Source organism: Leuresthes tenuis, unplaced genomic scaffold (assembly GCF_036924035.1).
Source record: "Leuresthes tenuis unplaced genomic scaffold, fLeuTen1.0.hap1 SCAF_3, whole genome shotgun sequence".
Lineage (NCBI taxonomy): Eukaryota > Metazoa > Chordata > Actinopteri > Atheriniformes > Atherinopsidae > Leuresthes > Leuresthes tenuis.
In genome coordinates, this window is record NW_027325357.1 from 9,046,269 (window position 1) to 9,068,319 (window position 22,051).

Consider the following 22,051-nt stretch of genomic DNA (forward strand, 5'->3'; position numbering starts at 1 on the left):
GACCGTTAGCTACAGTAGGCAAGTATTCTGCCTTCAGTACATCTTCAGTTATCTTTCCTGGATGCCAGAATTTGGGCTGCAGACAAATAATGCTCAGAGAATCATAGTCATGGTTAGTGGATTGAAGGGCAAAGTTAACAATCTTATGTTTGTTATCGAAGTTGTTGTGGTAGTCGGACCAAAACCAGACTTTTAAAAAGCATGTAAGTATGTTAGTCCAACTAAAATTGCTCTAACTAAAAGTAAAACTCTCAAAACTTGACTTAAACAGCAAGACAATGTGCTTGGGGTCTGAGTCACTCCTGTGTGTATACACTCAACTAAATTCAAATAGGTAAAGGTGTTTTGAATGTTTTCCAAAATTTCATTTTTTTTTTTTTTTTGGAAAAACTATAAAGTTTAGGTTTTGTATCAATACAACTAAATTCTTTAAAAAAAAGTATCTTGAATGTTGATCACATACCGAGTAAAACATTTAGGTCTAAAGCAAAAAAGGCATAAATATGTCTTCGATACTATTTTAAATTAGTGTTTGGCTGCCTGACAATTTATTTCAAAACAATAGTCAAAAGTCCATTTGAACATTTATGTTTTGTTAATCAGCAAAACAGCATGAGCATACTGGACTGTTAACACCATGCTCCAGCAACAAAGTTGTTTACCCGACACCACAATCCAAGGAAAGTAAGACCAAATGTAATAACTGGTAAAAAAAATAAATACATAAAAAAAAATCTCCAAACAAAGAAGAAGAAAAAAAAGTTTATCAAAGAAAACAAACTAAAATCTATTATAATGACTGTCAACAACTTTTCTGAAAATGCCCAATTCAGAAAGAGAAAGCATGACTAGGTAATAATAAACAATAGAACTAGAGTGATAAACTGAATTTAAACCAAATGAAGACAAAGTATGCTGCCATCATAGCTTTCCTTATTAAAACTATGCATTTCTCCTTAGTAACTAGGACTATGCATGCAAACCCAACAAAACAAGGCTTTTCTTTCCCATAAATACAGTCAACATTGTAAATATATGAATACAAAGAACATAGTAAAAATTATAATATTTCAACAAATAAACATATGGGCAATAAATGTTTCCCTTCTTCAAGAAAGAGTAGGTTTCCCCAGAGGTGTTACTCTATGTGTTTGACTGGCAAAGCTAACGTGTGGAAGCCTCAACAGTTTCTATAACTGACTATAGAGAACTATTAGTCACTAGTGACTTTGTTTGAGTGATAGCAGAGGAATCAAATGGAATGAAAAAATATTAAGTAAAAAATACTTGACTTGACCATAATGACTTAAAAAGATCAGAATGCTGAAACTATAACAGACATAATTTAATAAATGAAAAATGTTAACTCAAATGGTAAAATGTAGAACAGAAAGACGAAACAGAGCATATAACATGGACAGATAGCATCACCAAAAATGTGGCTTAACTACATTTCTACACATTACAAGCAATTCATTCAAACATCTCTTTGGAAAGTTCATGCCTTTGTCAACAGAAAAAAAGGATTTATGATTATATAAAGGATGGGCATTGTACTTCCCTACTTTTCAGAGGCTGTGATTTATGCCAAAAACAAAAAAGCGATCCCCTTTCTTGGCAAGCATGATGTGTGACAACGTGGTGGCTTGTCGTCGACTCACTGGCATTCCTGTAAGGATTTAATAGCTCGTAGACCAGTGAGGCAACACTCGCATATCAGACTGGGAAGCAGTTCCACTGAAGAGGATCACAGGAGTGTGTGGTAAGTCCATCATTCATCACACATGCAGCACCACTCTTTGCAGGTGTTAAGTATTGAGATATGGATGCAATGTTTAACAATCAATCCTGAGGCTGATTTACTTTGAACTTATACTTCAAAGATAACTCCTAGTTAATGTGGCAAACCGTGGAGGATAGTTAACGATAAAAGCAGCAGGGTTGCCTTAGAGCGCTCTGCTGTGCACATTGCAATAATTTACATTTTACATCATTTGTGTTATTTCAAGTACAGCAGAATGGTTTCCTAATTATGCAGCTTCTTTGTTTAGTCGCCTGTGCATTTCTTTTTGATTGTATGTAAATATTTAATATAACATTCATGTAAATTTGAATAAGAATGCGAGAGCCGTTCCCTGAACTTTAGAGAATGATAATATATCCTTAATGCATCATTTCACCCTGTTTGAACAGTTCAAATGAACAGATAAACTTTCTGTGGTCGCTAGATCACATACATCTTTTTTGAAAGTTGGACAATCAGTGTATGTCAGTAAAAATCATAATTCACTCATAGATTTATTATCTAGATGTGCTATCAAATATCTATCAACAAATGAGTAGTTAGCTTTTTACTGAACTACAGTTTTAAAAATGTGTTTTAGGAGCTCACTCCTATTTCAAACACTGTCCTATTCCTGCAGACTGAAGACTATAAAATACAAATGCAAGTACGTAATAACTCAAATTAAGCCCTAGTAATCTCACTTGCACATATCTACATCAGCTCCTCAGATAGCCACATGCTTTCTTGACTTGCCCTTCTGCACTTTATGATTCATTGGATGAGTATAGAGTCCCCTGCTGTGACCAGCACTGGTTAAATGAAGCAGCTGATGGCATAAAGCAGCAGGCAGCACAGGCTGAATTAAGCCCCTTTAATAAAAAATACATTAAAAAGAACAACATTCTTGCAGCAATGACCCAGCAGGTTTTGCACCAAGTCAGATGCCAACTTTGAAAAACAAATTTTAGACAATCACAAAGTGCTCCATAAGAAATTACTTTTACAGCCGGTACTGCCACAAACTCACTATATGAGCAAAATGGCAAGCAAGTCATGAAAGTTCCTCATCATATTTAGTTTTACACTTTTTCAGTTAGCATATACATATGTAGATAAATGCTTACAAGCATTTGGACACAGACTCTGACTTGTTGTGATATCAGAAAGTAAACATGTTAAAAGGACTGATCATAGTAAGCATTGATTATCCTTTCTTATGCCCTAGAACACCAGAATACAGGATCTTGAGTGAAAAAGATTGCTATAATGAGTAAGTTTCACCATGTAGAGACACAGTAAACGATGTCAGCAGTGATTTACAGGCATATTAAGATGTTTGAGATGGGATGTTCACAGTTTTATGTGGCATGTGACCTATCATATGAGAATCTAGTTTACTCATCTTCCAGTAGCCATGAACTGTTGAAACCCTAGATTATGACCTGCCTGTACTAGGGTGGCGCTACCATTAAGCAAATACTGTAAAGGAGAGGCTATAAGTAGTCAAAAATGTCTGAAGTATACCCTAGGGCTGAGTGCATCTACTTTATTAGCACCAGAGCAGAGCTCTAAATTTTAGATTTATTCAGCTGGTTGATTAGTCAGTCTTTTTGCCAGTAATTCATTTTCTTTGCTTGTTCAACTTCAAGCTTCATAGCTTAACAACTAAAGATGGGTCTCTTGGTTTCTGTGTTCTGCTGTCAGATTAAAGTCTGATAATTTATTTTGTAATGTACTGAACAGGCACAAACACTTCCTATAAGGCATAAAGACCTCCACAGCTGTTAGTTGTACTTACAATCATACAATTTTGACAAGGGATATGATAAAAAATGGAAGTAAACATCCCCATACAATATCTCCATTTTACTCTCAGAAACCCACCATAAGAGCATAACCAGCAGGAGTCAGAAGACACACTTATGGATTGTTATAAATACACTGGATTGTTGTAATTGGTAGTGAAACAATGAAAAGGTAGGAAGACCGTGATTTTTACAATCAGTTTTTGGAACATTAGAGCATCACGCCACCAAAGCCAAAAACCAAACTTCAAAGACAACAGTTAATACATTGAATAAAAGAATGAGTGTGTAGCTGTATCAAAAAATGTTATGCTGTCAGAGCTATCGTCATTGGAAAAGTAATATTTGAACCGACATTGTAATTTAAATATAAATTGCACTATTGAGCTATACTGTAAAATAAATGAGATTTCAGTTCAGCTATAAGTGTTTTCTCTTCCAGACTAATACAGAAGGTTAGTCCTGGTTTGCTCACATGGCATTTTTTTCATATCAAACAAACAGATATGAATGCATAAGGTTGCATTCTGATTCAACAACTTCTACGATGATAGATAAACTTCACAAACATTGCTGTTTGTTGGGTTAAATGTGGGTGACAGATACATCAGACCAATAAAAATTGTTTTAGTCTTGTGATCCAACAGAGGGTGACCTAGTATCACTGCGATCTATAAGTATACCTGGAAAATGCCACGAAATTGTGCAAACAAGAGGCAAAACTGTCCTAAGAGGGAAATCCCAACATGAAATAATCTAAGAAACAATGTTTGGAAGTATTTCGGATTTTACACCATAAATAGCATAATACAGAACCAAAATAAGGTTATTTGTTTACTCTGTACAAAGCAGCCCTCTTACTCACATGAAATGTACAGATGTGCAACCCATTGCTATTGTTTCAGTATTATATAGATTTGAATACATTTGCTGAATGACATATTCTTTTTAATTCATTTTAACTTGATTTCAAAGTGTGTGTCAGTTTCTTATAATTTCAGACATCACACATCGTCAAAAAAAGATAAAAGATGAAAAGCAATACTGGATTGATATGTAGTGATAAAACTCCTAAAACCACTGAGCAATTACTGAATTAATTACAATTAATGTTGAGTCTATTTTAGTGAATTGACATTTGTCCGTGTAACATTAGGAATCATGCTGGTCATGTGCTGGTAGAGATCACTGCTGTGTAGCAACGACCGATCATAAAAAAGTTAATTCGATAAGGGCGCAATAATGTCAACAACATGCAGGCACACTGCAGCTTAAACTGGCATAAAAAATAACTCAGTGAAGATGCTTGAGGAGATCTCTAAAAATGGTGGAGCAATTTTGGGATAATATTCCTCGACATCAAAGTGCAGATTCAGACTGAACATTCCATCATCCACATAATATCATTAAAAGAATCATAGAAACTGGAAACATCTCTGTGTGCAATGAACATAACTGAAAATCAATATCAGATGTATATAATCTTTGGGCTCGCAGGCAGCACCGGTTTAAAAATACACATAATTCTGTGATTCGTCATTTCAAAGATACAGTCAAATTCAAGCCAAATATGATCCAACAATGACATTTACAAACATTGCACCCATCTACACAAAATTATTTAAAAAGGAAACAGCCTGGTTGATTTAAGTTGTTCAACACCTGCCATCAGATGAGGAGAAAGACTGTCATTGATCTGATTCAATGATGCTATGGAGTCATATAACACCTGAAAACTACTGCTGTAATTCTATTCTGAAATAATACAAAGCAAAAAAAATAAAAAATACAAATTGAATCATGAGAGCTGCAACAACTGTGCCCAAAATTTCTCGACCATCTGTTGCAGTTACTGGAAATTTGCTGAACTGAACCAGGAATCAAATCATTCAAGATGTTTAAAAGATCAAAAGTGACAGATGGGACAGCCACTGGCCAAGGTAAGCACCTAAACCTAATTTTCTACAGAAGAAAATAAAGAAGAATATTGCTTGTCAAACTAGTGTGACCATAAAAACAAGTGAATATGTTATATAATCTTATTGCAAAATTCTCGAGCTACGCCAACAACACAGGGGGGGACAAGCAACCAAATAAATTTGGATTCTGATGAAAGAGGGTAAACCGAAAGTGTCGCCTAGTTAAGGAAACTCATGGATAAAGATGTACATGCAGTATGTCCCAGGAAAACTACAGAAAACATACTTCATTATGACTAAGAAATAAGAACATTTCCCATTAAGAGTCTGATAGAATAAAGAGACTTTTATAGTACATCTGGTTGTGAATCAATAAAAAATGTCATAATTTCATGAAAGAAGTTCTGAATATACCCAATTGTTGTATTACTTATGTATTGCATGTCTGTTTCAAATTTTAGGTATACCTGTTTTGCTATGATTTATACAAATTCATTAAATCTCCTGCTTTTATACTTAATTTTCTTTCTCCCATTCAATTGTCATTTAAAATCTATGGTAATGAAATGCTAACATGCACTATATGCTCTTTAACGTGCCTTATCAGGTCCGACTGGAGATAATTGCAATGGTTTAGAAGGTAGGCATAGGGAGCAACAGAAAAGCCATCATCAGTTATTTCTTTTACTACCACCTGCTACTGAAGGCATGAAGAAGTGATATAGAATGGATATTTTTATATACATTGTGACCGTACATATCTGTGCGTAGATATGTAGGTGCATCACTACATATCTGTTCTCAAAGTGAGGTTGAGGCATGGAATTCTAATGGAAAAGATTTAAAATAGAAGTGTTATTTATATGTAAATGTATAGAATACAACAGCCACATCAACACCTGAGCAACAGACAGTGAAAACCTCAATTACATTAATATGAATAACATTATCATTCTAATATGTCAGATATTAGAATGGCTTTTCAGCATGGTCGATTTGGGGTGATGTCGTGTTTACAAAACAACAGCTTTTAAAGATTAGACATGGTGGTTATGTTGTTCACACTTTTCCTTGTTTTTAAGTATCAAATGTATCACCACTGACATTCAATTGTCCAATGCTGATAGTGGGGATCAAGAAAAAATCCAAAGTTCCTGGGGTGATGATTACTCAATTTATCGAGATGCTGCCTGAGGGAAAGAGCCATCCAGATTTCACCCGCAAGCCAATTGCTTTGACCATCCAAGAGGGTAACACTTACTGCAAAATACTAATTTTGAATATATTTGTTTAAGTGCTTCAATTGAAGACAAAATTATTTGAAGCCAGAAAAACTGAAAAGCTTTTCAAAATCATTCTGTATAAGACAAATGGTGTGTGTCCTACATGTGCCAGTTGTGCACCAATACCCTGTGCAGAATAGCATTGTGTCACTGACAAATCAATATTCATGCGAAAGTAAAGTAGTTCACGTTATCCCTTTCCCATCTGCACTGACCAGTCCTTCACTTTTTCCCTCTTTTTAAAACAGGAAAATTTGCTTTCTTTAAGGCCATTGTCATTGGAGATCCAAAGCCGACTGTAACGTGGAGCAGAAATAATGGAGATGTGTCCGATACATCAAGATACCAGGCCAAATACGATCCCAACTCCAATGAGCATACATTTGAGGCAAGTGACTATCAAATCAAAGCTATTGTAACATGCTGATACAAAAATAGCTATAAAAACAGCATGAAGACAGTAAGTATCTAAAGACAGAGAGCAGAGGGGTATTTTATTAGTCATTTTGTCCCTTAGACTTATCAATTTGCTTTGCCAGTTCAACGATCCTGAGAGCAGCGTTCTAAAAGTGAGTTTCTCCAGCCAACTCACAACTGAGTGAGGTAAAAAAAAAAAAAAAAAAAGGAAGGAAGGAAGGCAAATAAAAACACATACAGTTGCTTGTAAGGGTTCATATATCAAGTGAAACTATCTGAAACTGATTTAAAGAAAATCAAATAAATTTGCAGATCCATGTTCCGAAGAGATATTAATCCAACTGAATCATTGACTTTATCTCACTATGCATTATCCAATGAATAATTTTGACGTTTCACAGGCATATCTGTATTTACATTCACATTTGGCAATATGCGTCTATTAAAAAATGTTTTTTCTCCCAAAACAGACTTCCCAAAAAGCCGAACCACAATCAGACTATCCATATGGCTGCCTACTAACTACACTATTCTCCCGCAGAAACCCACTGTCATGTCACTGAGAAGCATTTCCTGTTCAATTTCATCTTCTTCTGACAGCAATAGCTAAACTCACTTTAACCACTGTTTTATGATAAAACAGTATTTCTCACAATCTCTCTCTCTATTAGTCAGTCTACTATTTAAAAACGTTTTCTGCTAGGCACAACAAACAAAGAACGTCTCCCTGAATACAGTCAATGGAAGAGCTTCTCAACTCAAAAGCTATGACATCCACAGAACAGTTATTTCTGTTCTTTTTCAGTGCAAGAAGATGATTTTTCCTAGAGATGGCAGCAGCTGGTGTTACTCGACCAATGAACATAAGATCACATCTGGAACAACAAGTCTTTTCACATCATTCCTAGGATCTTATCAAAGTAGCATGGCTTGTAAAGATCCTAAAAAAGTCCTGGTATGAACTGCAATCAGCCACAGTTCCTGCAGTGTGGAACTAAAAGAAGAGGAGACGGTGTATCCAAAGGTTGAAGAAATATGAAAAGATTCCTGTGGTCTGAAAACACCTAAAGATGACAACAGCATCCTCGACTAGAAGCTCTTGGAGCAGCCATTTAAAATGGTGGATCTGTCTAAAAAGCATTTTTCCTCCATGCAGCTACATGCAGCAGCAGCATCCGAGCTCATTGTGATCAAGCATTCTTGGAATCAAAAGCGCTGAATAGCTCAGATAAAAAAAAGAAAAAATTGAAAGAAAAAAAACAGCAGTGGAATTCTTAATCCTTGATAATCAGTCTCGACATGAGCTCCAAATATCCTGTATCGACCGGGCTCTACATATGATATCCACAGTTATTTTGATGTACATTAAACAACAGTACAGTGTAGCAGCCGTCTTAAGTTAATAAAAAGAAAAATAACTACCTCCTGCGGGTTGAAAGAATGTAAGAAAATGTTTTAGCCAATCAATACAGTTGATTTCCTTATACAAAATATAACACATTTGGGATGCAAAATGTGGTGACTTCGATTCATTCTATTTGACATTTGTGTGAAAAATTCTCATAATCAGAGCATAAATGATGTGTTATGGGAAGTTACATTGATGTTTACATTTGAGCACCAAATTCTCATCAGTCCAGGTTTGGATCCATGTGGACATTTATGCCAGATGCAATGAAATTTTCTTCAGGTTTCCATGATTTACCGCAGAATAATAATAAAGATTAGAATCAGCTTGATGTCACAATGATCAATTTGAAGACATTTTCTAGAAGTTTTCAGGGGAATTAAAAACACAGATGGAACACCTAAAAAATTTTAAAAAAGCCTGCAACATATAACTCCCTTATAGCTCATATATTGCTAAAACTAGTAGATAAATTACAAAAAAAGTGATTGTAGTACAAATGCAATCTGGACCAAGCCTATTGAAAACCAGATTTGGTCTCAATAAAAAAATGCATATAATTTCTTTGTTATTAACCATGTTAAATTGTATAAAATAAGTCACTGATGTTTATTAATTGGGTCCATAACATTTAGGATGCTTTGTATTTTCCAGATGCCAAATGTCAAGCCAGAACAAGCAGACACCTATAAATGCTTTGCCACAAATGAGTATGGACAAGCCGTGGTCACAGTTGTTCTGAATGTTATTGAAGGTAAGGGCAGTTTGCTTGTTGTGAATATACAAGATTAAGGAAAATTATTGTAGTCTTGTGTATAATTGAGGTTGTACGTTCAATTGCTGCAGGCAGATTGTTCCAAAGAGTCAATTGAGAACACTTTGTAGTCATATATGACTCTATATCATTCACTTAGTAGTCCGGACTGTATTTTGTTTACCCATACAATTCCATTAATGATGCAAGTAACCTGTCTTCCACTTCCAGTTGGTTACAAAAAGAACAAAGCCCAGCAAAAAGCAGTCACAGATGAAGATTTTAAGACTGTTCTGAAAAGGAAAAGGTGAGCCTGAGCAGACTTAACAGCAATGACAGCCACGGTTTTCTATAAATTTACAAGACCATTTGACTGACAAAAGTATTTCAATTCTTAGCAAGGTCCGACCAAAATCTGTTCAGCCTGAGAAAAAGGATGGAGAGATCGATCCTAAATTTTGGGAGCTTTTACTTAGCGCTGATAAAAAAGACTACGAGCAAATCTGTGCAGAATTTGGAGTGACTAACTTTCGTTGGATGCTGAAGAAACTCAAGGAAATTAAAACAGAAAGGGAGGAAGAGCAAGCAGCGGTCTGTGAATTTTGATATTTGCATGTCAATTTGCTTGCAGTTTTCACGCGGTTTAACTGTACAGGTATTTGGTGATTGCTTCAAAATTATTCCGGAATAAACATCTATTCACTGTCGTCTTCACAGTTATCTCTTGTGTTTTCCCTCCAGTTTGTAAGAAGCCTCTCTGACCTGAAATCCATTAAGGTCAATGCCAATGGTACGGCATCCTTTGAGCTCGACATGGATCTTATTGACCAAAGCAACTCTATATTCTTGTACAAGGTAGGCAGCAAAATAAAAATCCTGTTTCTGCTGGAAGTCATACAACACAACTGCAAGATGAAGGAGTCATTTAAATAAATAAGTCATCCTCTAAGGACCCTGAAAAAGCCACACCAACTTAAATGCAATCTGGCCAAAACTTGCAGATATGAATCAGTATATCTCAATTAAGTTAGAGGACCAGATGAACATAGTTGGGTTGATCTGCTTGTAAATTTCTTCCTGTCAGATGATTCTATTTTAATGTATGGAACATCCTTCACATATACAGCTATGATAATAAATAAATAAATAGATATTTGAAATAAGCCTTACTATGATGTTAATTTTTACTCATATGAGTATTCTGACTTATGTGTCTGCCTTGCTTTGTAAATACTAATTTTCAACTATCCCAAAAGAAATTATGTGTACATATCCCTACAGGATGGAGAAATGGTTCCTTATACCAAAGAGCTGGGAGATGAGCTTAAGCACTCCCTTAAGCAAATTGGGAAAAAGTATATTTTCAGTGTGAGAGACCTCATGCCAGAAGATGCTGGACTGTACCAGGTGGATGTAGGAGATGTCACTATGTTTTCAACCGACTTTAAAAGTAAGTAGTTTTAAAACTGCTCATCCACACCACAATCTGAAAGATCTAATCAAAAGAAAGAAAGAAGACATGTTTGATGTTCTGTCATCTCCCATAAGAATATAACAAAATTATTACTTGTTTTCTTTTCAGTCCCCATGGTGGAGTTTTTGGTGAAAATTCAGGAAGTGAAGGCCAAGGAGAGAGAAGATGCTGTGTTTGAGTGCGTTTTATCAAACCCCTTTTCCAAAATTCTGTGGTTTGGCAAGAATTTGCCACTTGAACAAGGGGATAAATATGATATTGAGGTTTCAGAAGACAAGCTCATTCACCGTCTGGTGGTCAAAGACTGTATGGTTGTAGACAAAGGAATTTATTCAGCCTGCGCAGGAATTAAATCTTGCAATGCATGGCTTGTTGTCGAAGGTAAGATTTTCTCTACCGAGAGGCTTATAGATAACCTTAATTGATGTAATTAAATGATATTGAACTTGGCCTGAAAAAGAAAAAAAAAGTGTTATCTGTTATTACTTTTCATGTCATAATATTGGCACTCATGCTAAAATTCTTTTTCTTTTTTTCCCCCCCTAATTTAGCTGATAAAGATGCGCAACAGGGCAAAAAGTCAGCAAGGAAAGCAACAAGGGCGGGAGGATCTGGGACGGATTTGCAGAAAATTGCCCAAGAGCAACAAGCAAAATTAGAAAAAGTTAGAGAGGAAAGGAAAGAACAGATTAAAACTGCCCTAGCTGCACCTCCACCCGAGTCCCCTCCAGCACCTGAACCCAGCAACGCTGAAATTAAATCAACAAAAGCCCCCGAACCAAGTAAGAAAGCCCACCATGAACTTTATTAAATTCACAAATAAGAAAGTCATATCAGTCCAGACAGATTTTAGTTAGGTCATAAGTGCAGGGACAAAGCAGGGAGACAGTTCATCTTTGAAAAAAAATAAATAAATAAAAATGATAAAAGTGTATAAACATAGTCTTAATGTCACCAACATACTTTTCAAATGCCGTTTTAAACAACACTTGGTGTTTTGTAAAAGCTCTCTGCTAACTAGTGTTTCCACTGTACTTAATTTTTAAACAACTTCTCATACATGTTGAAGTTGAATTCTTTTTATTGATCTCTCTTGAATTAAGCCAACTACGGTAATTGGTACACTGGATCTGGATCTATTAAACATGGCTGTCACAACATTTTAGCTGGACTGGGCTATCTCCCAATCCCTGACATAAGCCTTTCTTTGCTTTGGCCCACACAAAAGTTGGTTCTACCATCTTTGGCAGTCCGAACAGAGAACTGGGTCAAAGTTAATGTCTGTATTGTTAAGTTTTCCTCCAAAGCAGTTCCAGTGCTGGCTCAGAACCAATGATAAAAACTCCAATTTTCTGAACATTTCTTTGTGTGTTTCATTATTACATAAGTCAATAATTCTAAAAACGTTACACCGTTTTGCATTTGCACATAACATTTATTCTGATAATGTATTATCGGTTGACAGGAAAGGTGGCCAAACCGGCAGCAGCGGCTTCAGATCCACCGGTGGTGGAGGTGGAAATCACTGGTGAGAACTTATTGTTAGAACAACTGGAAGTGTTAAAATGAACTGCAAGAACTGTTGAAAGTCAGTTTGTCTGTTCAAGTAGAATTTTATTTATTTTGTTTTTATAAGGGCCTGTGCATTTAAAAGTTCTTTAAAACGCACACCAAGGGAATGTTTAGCTTAATCTTATATAACACTTCAGATGCACTAATTGAATGTACAGTCATTTCCACATTGGTCACTTTTTCATTAATGTTCCTCATGACTTCTTTCAGACATGCATGTAAAAATGACAGACAGAGCCATCATGTGCCCCAATGTGTAAATTATGGAAAGCAACAAAACAGTAGTTCGTACAAAGAACCAGTGATGTTGTTTTCATGGCAAGAACACTATCACTGAACAAATTACCACATAAATACTAAAATATTCTTATACTGTCTGTGACTTTCATCAGAAGAAACGACAGCAGCAGTGGAAGAAGACACAGGAAGTGGTAAGACGAAATAATACAGCAGTCAAGTACAGTAGAATAAGGAACTTGCTGAAGCAGGTCTAAATTATTTACTGTTATTGCTGTCAGGCCAGTCACCTGAGGAAACCAAATGTGATGAAAAGCCTCAACCACTTGCAGACACTGAAGGTGAAATGGCAGATATTTGCTAAAAAACTACAACGGTAACACAGAACTGAAAAGACTAATCAAAATAAAATTTTTAATCATCCAAAAACTCCCTTATACGTGTAATTTTTAAAACATTCTAACATTTTTCTGTAACAACCTGATTTTATAAACTTACCATGGACAACCTTCAAGTTAATGAAATACATATTGTAAGCTACATGTGAATTAGTTAAATAACGCATTTGAGAGTTCCTTCATAACCAGCACGTGAAAATAGTCCTTAATATGTCCTGTGCAAATAGGCTGAAAGGGTTTTCTTAGAAGGTTTTGGGATTTCACTGGGTTTCTTTTGCATCTGCAAACATCAAACATTTTAACATCACTGCTTGTAATTGTGCCAATACTTTTGTTGTAAACAGGCTTATTTCGTAATTTGCCAAGTCTGCAACTCTATCCATGAGCCATGAAATATAGCAGTCCTTTAATCCATGATTCAGTTTCAATTTTATGCTCTATGCAGTAGCAGCATGGACAAACCCTTCAGTAAAATGTATCTTCATGTAAACAAAAGAGTTTTTGATGAACATTTTAGCTACTTTTTATCGCCATGGTATATCGGAGAGCAGCAATCCAAGGTAAATGTGTCAATTACGCATTCGTTTTCATTCAGAATGCAGGTAGTACTAAACACAATGCCGAAATGCAAAATGAAGAATAACCTTATTTCTATGCTGCATATTGCCAGGTATTACAAGAGGACTCTCTGACATCTACGCTCTTCGTGGAAACCCAGCTGAATTAAATGTGAAGATGAACTCCAACTGTGATGGCACCTGGTTCAAAGATGGAGAACAGGTGAAGCCCATAAGTAGCATCCATCTATCTAAATTAAACTTGTATAAATTAAAATAAACAGCTACATATAGGGATTTTGTCTAACAGCATGTGGTAAAACTGATACAATGAGTGTTTCACCTGTTTAAAAGTGTGAAAAAGTCCACTGCATTGAGCAAAGGTTAGTTAAACATTAGGGCCGTCACTCAACTCCAGCAATTTCTTTTGAACTTCAATTATGACATGAAAAAGCATACAATACCAAGCCTAAGAGCTTACACTTGAACACAACAAAAAAAGCTCACACTAAAAGACCAAAAGGAAGAAAAATATTTGACAGGCAATTTTATTCTCAAATATCTACATTCTCTTTGTCTGCAGTTTGACCACATACAGTTGTTTCTGATCCTTCTGTTAGTCAAAATCTTTCCTCAACTCATGCTTCCACAAGTCCGGGTTGTTAAAACACCACATTGCAGATGGAAATGCCAAAATAACATAATATCGTCAAATCGTCAGGTAAAGGTCCAGTCAAAAAACTTGTTGTGCGTCCTTCCTTTCATATAGGCTTGAAATGTCCAGAATATTACTGTCGGTTATCACTGTGTCTGTGTGTTTAAAGGCTTTAGCAAATGTATATACAATGCTGTAAACATGTTGTATTATAGACCTGGAAAAGTTTTATCTTTGTTAGAAGTTTTTTGTTTTTTTTCAGGTGTAGTGCTGCATTCACATACAAATGGGAATTTACAACTTCAAACTGAATAATCTAGTTTGGGAAATATGATAAAACACCAATGAGAAGTCTGATTTCCTTCTAGTGAAATAACAAATCAGACAAAGTTACTCACAGAAAACGATTACCTCATTTTGTTCTTAATCTGAATGAGCGACATCACTGCTGCTGAAAATTTTCCATTAATAGCCAAGCAAAAGTCACTTCCAAGGATCAGCAAACGCAGTATAATTAGAAGTTGTGGGTTGAGATCAACGGTGGAGATAAGAATATGTGGAATCTGGATAAGTTTGCTCTGAGCTGGGAACATGATAGGAATCCACAGTAAATCTGAACAGTTCACTGAATGACACATTTTCAGACCTAAGGTGCACCAAAGAAAGTGAAAGGGTTGTGGTTTTTTTTCTTGAGTCTGAGATGGTGGTCACTTCAAACACTCAAATATGAGCATCAAAGCACAAAGATTTGTCCCCTTTAAAATTGACCATCTCGCATCATCTGTCACAAGTTACACATCTCCTTTTTCTTAGTTATCGGTTGATAAGTCCCTCCTCACACACTAAAATCCAAAAAAGTTGTGTGGACATGAATAATACCACCCACTGAAATACCTCATCTTGAAAGTCACAAGAAAAAGTTTTACCATTTGACCAGACGAACGCAAAGGTTCCACACAGAAGTTCCTATTTTATTGACACTATCAAACAGTTGCACACAATGGTAGAAAGTTCTGTTGCTACATAATGACTATGTGAGATTGTTCATTTCCCCCTTTAATTTTATAAATGTATTACAGAAAAGCAAAGTTTTAATTCTACTTCTGTTTTTTTCATTTGACTTTCAGTTGAACACAGGTGCTGGTATAAGCATAACCAAAGAAGGAACTTCTCACAATTTGACAATTCAAAGCTGTAGAGATGAAAACTCTGGAGTTTACCAATTTGCATCAGGGGAACTGAGCACACAAGGAAAGGTCACAGTTGGAGGTAAAATGTGTTGTTGAGGAACATGTAATAAATAACAAAAAGAAAAAGCTACAATATCAACTGACTAGTGCTTTGTGTTTGATAGACATACCTGCATTTGATCAAGATGACCTTCACAAGTTCTCCAAGCCTGTGATAGTAAGAGTGGGCCAAAACGCTGCTTTCAAGATGCCCTTTCCACCTCAGGAGTCTCTGGTGGTCAGCTGGTTTAAGGATGGTGTTGAGATCAAAGACGGAGGAGGAGTTAAGATTGTGAAGGAGCCGAATCACAGCCGCCTGCTGTTCAGAGACTGCCTGCGGACAGACGCAGGGGAAATAAAGATTCAACTGAAAAATCCATTTGGTGCTGTGGAGGCCACATCTCAGCTTATTGTTATTGGTATGAAAACATAGAAATCTAATGAGAAAAGTGAGAAAGACAGAGGGGTATTTCTTTTAAACCAATATTCACCAGCAAAAAACCTTCCCAAGCATGGCATAAAGCATGTGCCACATTCAATTGAACACTGTTTTTCTAACAGATCGACCAGGTCCACCAGAGGGTCCTGTGGAGATTGTTGAAACCACTTCATCAATAATTGAGATTAAATGGAGCCCTCCTAAAGACGACGGTGGCTCTGCAGTAACCAACTACATCTTAGAACGACAGCAGGCAGGACAGAGTCTGTGGATGAAACTTGGGGATGTCTCAGCTGACAAGACCTCCTTCAGGGACAGGAATGTGACTCATGGAAAGAAATACAACTACCGCATCTATGCCGAAAACCCTGAGGGCATCAGCGACTCTCTGGAGACAGCTGATAGCATTATGGCCGGCATAATGAGTGAGCATAGAAAAGCTAATTCTAATTTAAGTATTCTCAGCAAATATGTGTCAGGTTGTAATAAATGAAAATGTTTCTGGATGAATTTTGGGATTACTTCCAATTGCTTATCGGTGCATGATTTAGAGACTGCATAAACCTCCACCTTTTATTCACTCTGTAACAGCTGCTCTATCTCCAAGAAAACATGTTTGCAATATCCTGCAGGAATAACATGTCAAAGCCCTTAATGTATTCCATATCTTTAATTACTTCTTATTAATGCTGAGTTCATTCAACTGATTAGACTACTTGTCATTTTCTAGTACTGTCTGGTCCACCTGGAGCCCCTAAAGTGGTAAGTGCCTCCAAAAGCTGTATAAACTTGACCTGGACCCCTCCGGAGGATGACAAAGGTGTACCAATCATTGGTTATCAAGTGGAGAAACGAAAGAAGGACACAAATCAGTGGATCACCCTTAATGCACTTAATGAGCCCATTGAAGGTTTGCTTAAACAAAAGCTTTACAATATATTTAGATTAAAGGATAATTACAGACTTTTAAATCTCTTTCCATTTATATCATTTTTAGATGTCAACTATGCTGTTAAAGATATCACTGAGGGAGCAGAGTATGAGTTCAGGGTTTCAGCAATCAATGAATCAGGATCTGGAGATCCAAGTCCCCCATCTGCACTGGTGTGTGCAAAGAATCCCAACAGTGAGTAATTACTTTCATTAATGGATTTTAACAATTTATTGCTATGCAGAGCAGTGTTTGTTCCTGTGTGAATTTCATAGTTTGTGTGTCTTCCATCCAGTGAGACCTTGTTTTAAGGACCCAGAGGACTTCATTGTTGTCAGGGCAGGAAACTCTGCTCGTGTTAAAATTTGCTACGAGGTATGAATGAACCAAAAATCAGGTTTACATACAGAATTAATCTTCTTTGATATATATTATAAATCCATCATGTCAGTTGTTATGGCATTTATATTTTATCTTCCTGTCTAAACATGGCTTACTGTTAAAATTTTGTATCACAGAGATGTCAAAGATAGAAAGATGGCCCTTGCCTCACACTTTCCCCGATTTATCGGATATCATTATCTCCAGGCTGAACCTCCCCCTCAGATCACTTGGCTGAAGGACGATGAGCCAATATCCCCGTGGATTAATGTCATCAATATAGAGGGAATGTCTCAGCTCGTTATTCCCTCATCGAAGCGCTCAGATTCAGCCATCTACACCATTAAAGCCAAAAATTCTGTGGGTGAGGCATCATTCGATATTGAAGTTAGAGTCACAGGTAAGGACGAGTAACAGGATTTTACACTATGAGCAGAGTAAAATAGTTGTGGAAAGATTAGTAGAATTAGTTAATCTGAGTGCCACTGTTATGAATTAAATCAATTATTCAAACATTGGACATATCAACTGGATAATATTTAGTCAATTAAATACTTAGAATATACATATTCACAAACCAAAGTTAAATCCTTTGACACTGCATCATTTTTTACGGTGTGATGTGCAATAATAGAAGAGATAAGAATCAAAGCAGCCACATTAAAAATGGAAATAATGAAAATTGTCAATCCATGTCATCCACGTGTTGAAAAATTATGAAGGCTTAACAACAGATTTTCTTTGCTTTATAAAACATATTTTCATCCGTATCTTAACGTATGTGATCCTAGATGAACCAAAACCTCCAGGTCCAGTGGTGCTGGAGCAAACAGTCCATGATAAAGTAGTGGTATCATGGGATCCCTCTCCAGACCAGGAGCTCGATGACCGCATGTACTACATGGTCTCTCAATATGACTCCAATGTGAGAGTCTGGAAGACTGTGGCAGACCGACTCTTCACCAACACATACACAGCCAACAACATCCTTTCTGGGATACAATACCATTTCCGAATCTACGCCAAGAACGATATGGGTCCCTCAGATCCATCTCAGTCACCCCCATGGGGCATCAACAGCAACAGAGGTGGGTTAGTTATGTGCGATTATGCCATGACATTAATTCAAACAAACACAGTAATGCGTCAGTTGTAACTAAAAGGTGTTGTCAAATATTTGAATTCTTCATATGCTGTATGTTCCATACAGCAGTATTGTTGGACAACCACTCAAACAGCTACATTTTAGTATTCCTAACATTTAATCAGTTTAAAGTACACCAACTATGACCTGCAGAGGAAAACTGCGTGTGATGTCTGACTTAATTATTGTTAAATATTTCAGCTTCTGTCCATCACGGACAAAATTAACTCTTTGTGTGTTCCCAATTTATTACAACATCCACATCTTTGTTACAATAGGTGCTTTTTAGTACACAGGTAAAGTAGTGTAAAGTAGTTCTGTAGTAGTTCTGGTATGAGTGTTAGCACACTCATACCAGAAATTGCTTTTTGAACTGTTGAAAAGAAATTAAGCAAGGTTGATCTTCTGAGTTGAAGTCCCTTTTGCTGTGGACTGTTTTGTGTACTTTTTTGGTTCCTTACCTTTTCAACCAAGCTTCTAGATGGGTTTCACAGGGGCACATGGAAAAACTATAGGGCAGAAAGTAGTGCTAATCTTGGTTAATTTGGCAAAGACAACTTTCTAAACAGAGATGATGAGGCATTCAAATATAGAAATCACCAAAGAACACGAATGGAAATTGTTCAATATTGTAAAAGGGTTATTTTCCTTTGCCAAGTGCAGAAGACTGTGGATCCAGGATAATAAAAAGGCTGGCATCTTGCTCTTCCCAACAGCTAAAGTCTCTTCAGTTCCCACTTCATGTCTCCAAATGCAGACATCCGACTGTAATATAAAACTTCATCCGTTCCAACTACCCAGGAAACATAATAATTTGCATTTAAGCGCTGGGCTTTTCAGGCCATGCAATTGCTCAAATGAAAATGCTTAAGTATTTATTGTCACGACTAGTGACATGATTTTATAATGTTGTGACATATCCGATATACACTATATATATATATATATACACACACACACACACATACACACATATGTGTAAGCAGCGCAGTCCAAGCCAGCAATGTAGTCAGACACTGTTCCAGTCTAAGCTAGCTGTCACTTGTGTCTTGAGCAATGTCTTTAGACAATCAGTGTAATTTCTGTTAAATGTGATGGGCTGTAAAGCAGCCTTGTCATGAACATTTTTACTTCATGAGCCCAAGATATTACCAGCAGAGAAAACATGAAAAAAAAAGAAATTTTGACAGCTTAAATTTCCAACAAGTCTATATTTTATAACACTAAACTAGGAATTTGTGTTTTATTACCTCCCCATAAAGCCCAGTCTGTTCTGATTGATCAGTTCCAGTGTTGAGAAATTCCACAATTTGAATTTCGAACCAAGAATTTAATCGGCCTTTGAACTAGTTTAAAAAAAAAAAAAAATGTTTAAGAAATGACAAATTCCAGACAAAAATTGTCTCATATTGTCATTGTTTGGTCAGATAGCAGTGCACATGCAACATATAAGGATCAGATAGAAACAATCTGATATAATGCCATGAGGAGATTCTTTTCACATATGGTAACATTAAATCAGTTTGATACTGCTTCTCTTTTAAGTCTTTTAAGACTGGAAAGAATTAATGTTTCCAATTTAGTTTTTTGTCCAAATCTATGTAGTTTATTGTTAGCTTTTTTTATATAGCTTGTTATATCTTCATTTGTAAGTCTTGTAAGTCGCTTTGGATAAAAGCGTCTGCTAAATACATAAACAAAAACATAAACAAATCATTATGTGGCCATAAGTACTAACTTTAAGCATTCCACCTCTATTTTTCTACTTTAAGTTCCAATACCCGCAAACGGAGTTATTTCATCTGAGGTTTGCTTTGAGAGGCCTCCATCCATCTTGGTCCCTTTGAAAGCCCACACACCACCCAGAGGTTACCAGGTCTACATGACGTGTGCCGTGCGAGGATGCCCCACGCCCTCCGTGTCCTGGTACCTAAATGATGTCTGCATCAACTCAGACAGCAACTACTACTTTACCAACTCCTTCGGAGTGTGCTCCATGTATATTCTCAGAGTCCGAACCAAGGATAGCGGTGAATACAAGGTGGTTGCTGTCAACTCATTCGGCAAGGCAGAGTGCTCCACTAAATTAAATGTTAGAGGTAAGTCTTCACTAGCATTTTTTTCAATTGTGGGTTTTAAAAGTGTTTTATTACAATGATTTTCTTCTTCCTTTTTCAATAGATTAAAATGCCGGGAAGCCTTTTTCAAGCTTTTCCTCAGAGCATGGAGTACAGAAGTGGAATGTTTTAGTAGAGGTTGTAGACTACATGTCAAAATCAATAACATTGCAAAGTTCTAATATGTGCCCAAAATGTATTTGTAATATATTTGAAATTAAACAGATTTACAGTTGTTCTCATTCATCAGAAATTAAAATGCAGCACGACTGAAGTGACAGTAACAGAAATACATCTGTCAATTTTTCATGTTCTTCTAACAACTTAATAAATCAATAAATTAATAAACTGATACAACTCATGCTTTTTTTCTTTTTATCTTCTCAAAGAGTTCTTGTTTATCAGTAACCTCACATATTCTCCACTGACAAAATCAGTCACCATTATTGTATTAATAGATTTTTCAGCATGCGTTTCCAGCACCACACAGCATCTTATACCGCCGTACAACATTTAACAACTATAACAAGAGTTCACATTTTCATTACATTTCCAAATATATCCACATAAGCACTGCAATAAACTGTCTATAAGAAGATCCATGGCTGTAAAACTTGACGTGGTCCTCTCCCTTTAACAGGTGACCACGTCAGCTCTTAGAGACTGAAGATGTATAACCTCTGATGTGTTTACATCATCAACATCTACAATAAGTACACGTAACAAGCAAAATAGCTAGTTGTGACCTGTTCAGCTAAGCCAAGTTCACAGTGCATACATCATTTGATGTGATTAAACTTTCTGATAAGGCGAATGCCTGTTCGCATTATATGAAAGCACTTACCTCTTTTCCTTGCTAGGTCAAAGGTGACATTTGTGTTTATCTCCAGACATGCCGTCAGGCTTTCATTGCAGCTGTGTTAATTTTTTAACAAGCTCGGGGTGACTATTCAAACTGCCTGGAAATGTCAATGTGTTTTTAACCTCTGACAATGTAAACTGAAAATCCTGCCCAGTAGACTGTGTCCAGCGCATCACAACCACCATGACCAACCATCTTTTTATGATGCTACAGTGGGTTCAATATGTGCCACCAAACACCACTTGCATACTGTGAAAATTTCAGTTGATACATTTGGAGGCCAATTGGAACAGTGGATCCATTAATACCAAATACAGAGGTAATCTTACTTTATAAAATGTCTCATGTTAATGTTTATTGACCAGTAAAGTCCATCCTTAAGTGTCATATTACTAAAGACCTTGTGAAGCTGCCAGTCAAAAACTTTTAGTTGGATGGTTGTTCTGTTATATGTGGAAAATTATATTTCCTGTGTATTATGAATCCATAAATCATAGAGCCTCAACTTTTAAGAAGAGTAAAATCCATCATCAGTGTAATGTTATTAATGATATCACGCCAGAATTTCTGTTGATTTCTGTTGATATTAACATAGGATACTCATGTGTTTTTTTTATTACGCTCAACTGTAACAGAAGACAAATGTTGACTTGATATGACTAATAGCTGATTGGTCATGATTT

The 22,051-nt window shown here is 36.3% G+C and overlaps 1 protein-coding gene across 1 annotated transcript; it reads left to right on the top strand.

Annotated features, from left to right (window-relative positions):
- The first annotated feature begins 5,485 nt into the window (after window positions 1-5,485).
- On the top strand, window positions 5,486-21,166 carry LOC140303782 (immunoglobulin-like and fibronectin type III domain-containing protein 1). The gene is made up of 24 exons (XM_072382683.1): window positions 5,486-5,531; window positions 6,118-6,150; window positions 6,638-6,760; window positions 7,042-7,181; window positions 9,273-9,372; window positions 9,604-9,679; window positions 9,771-9,963; window positions 10,114-10,227; window positions 10,654-10,822; window positions 10,955-11,227; window positions 11,398-11,628; window positions 12,312-12,374; window positions 12,937-13,000; window positions 13,719-13,833; window positions 15,393-15,534; window positions 15,620-15,913; window positions 16,056-16,358; window positions 16,664-16,843; window positions 16,931-17,059; window positions 17,160-17,239; window positions 17,453-17,645; window positions 18,037-18,333; window positions 20,162-20,488; window positions 21,147-21,166. Exons 1-24 carry the CDS (start codon window positions 5,486-5,488, stop codon window positions 21,164-21,166), a joined length of 3,705 nt encoding a protein of 1,234 aa, XP_072238784.1.
- Window positions 21,167-22,051: the final 885 nt, after the last annotated feature.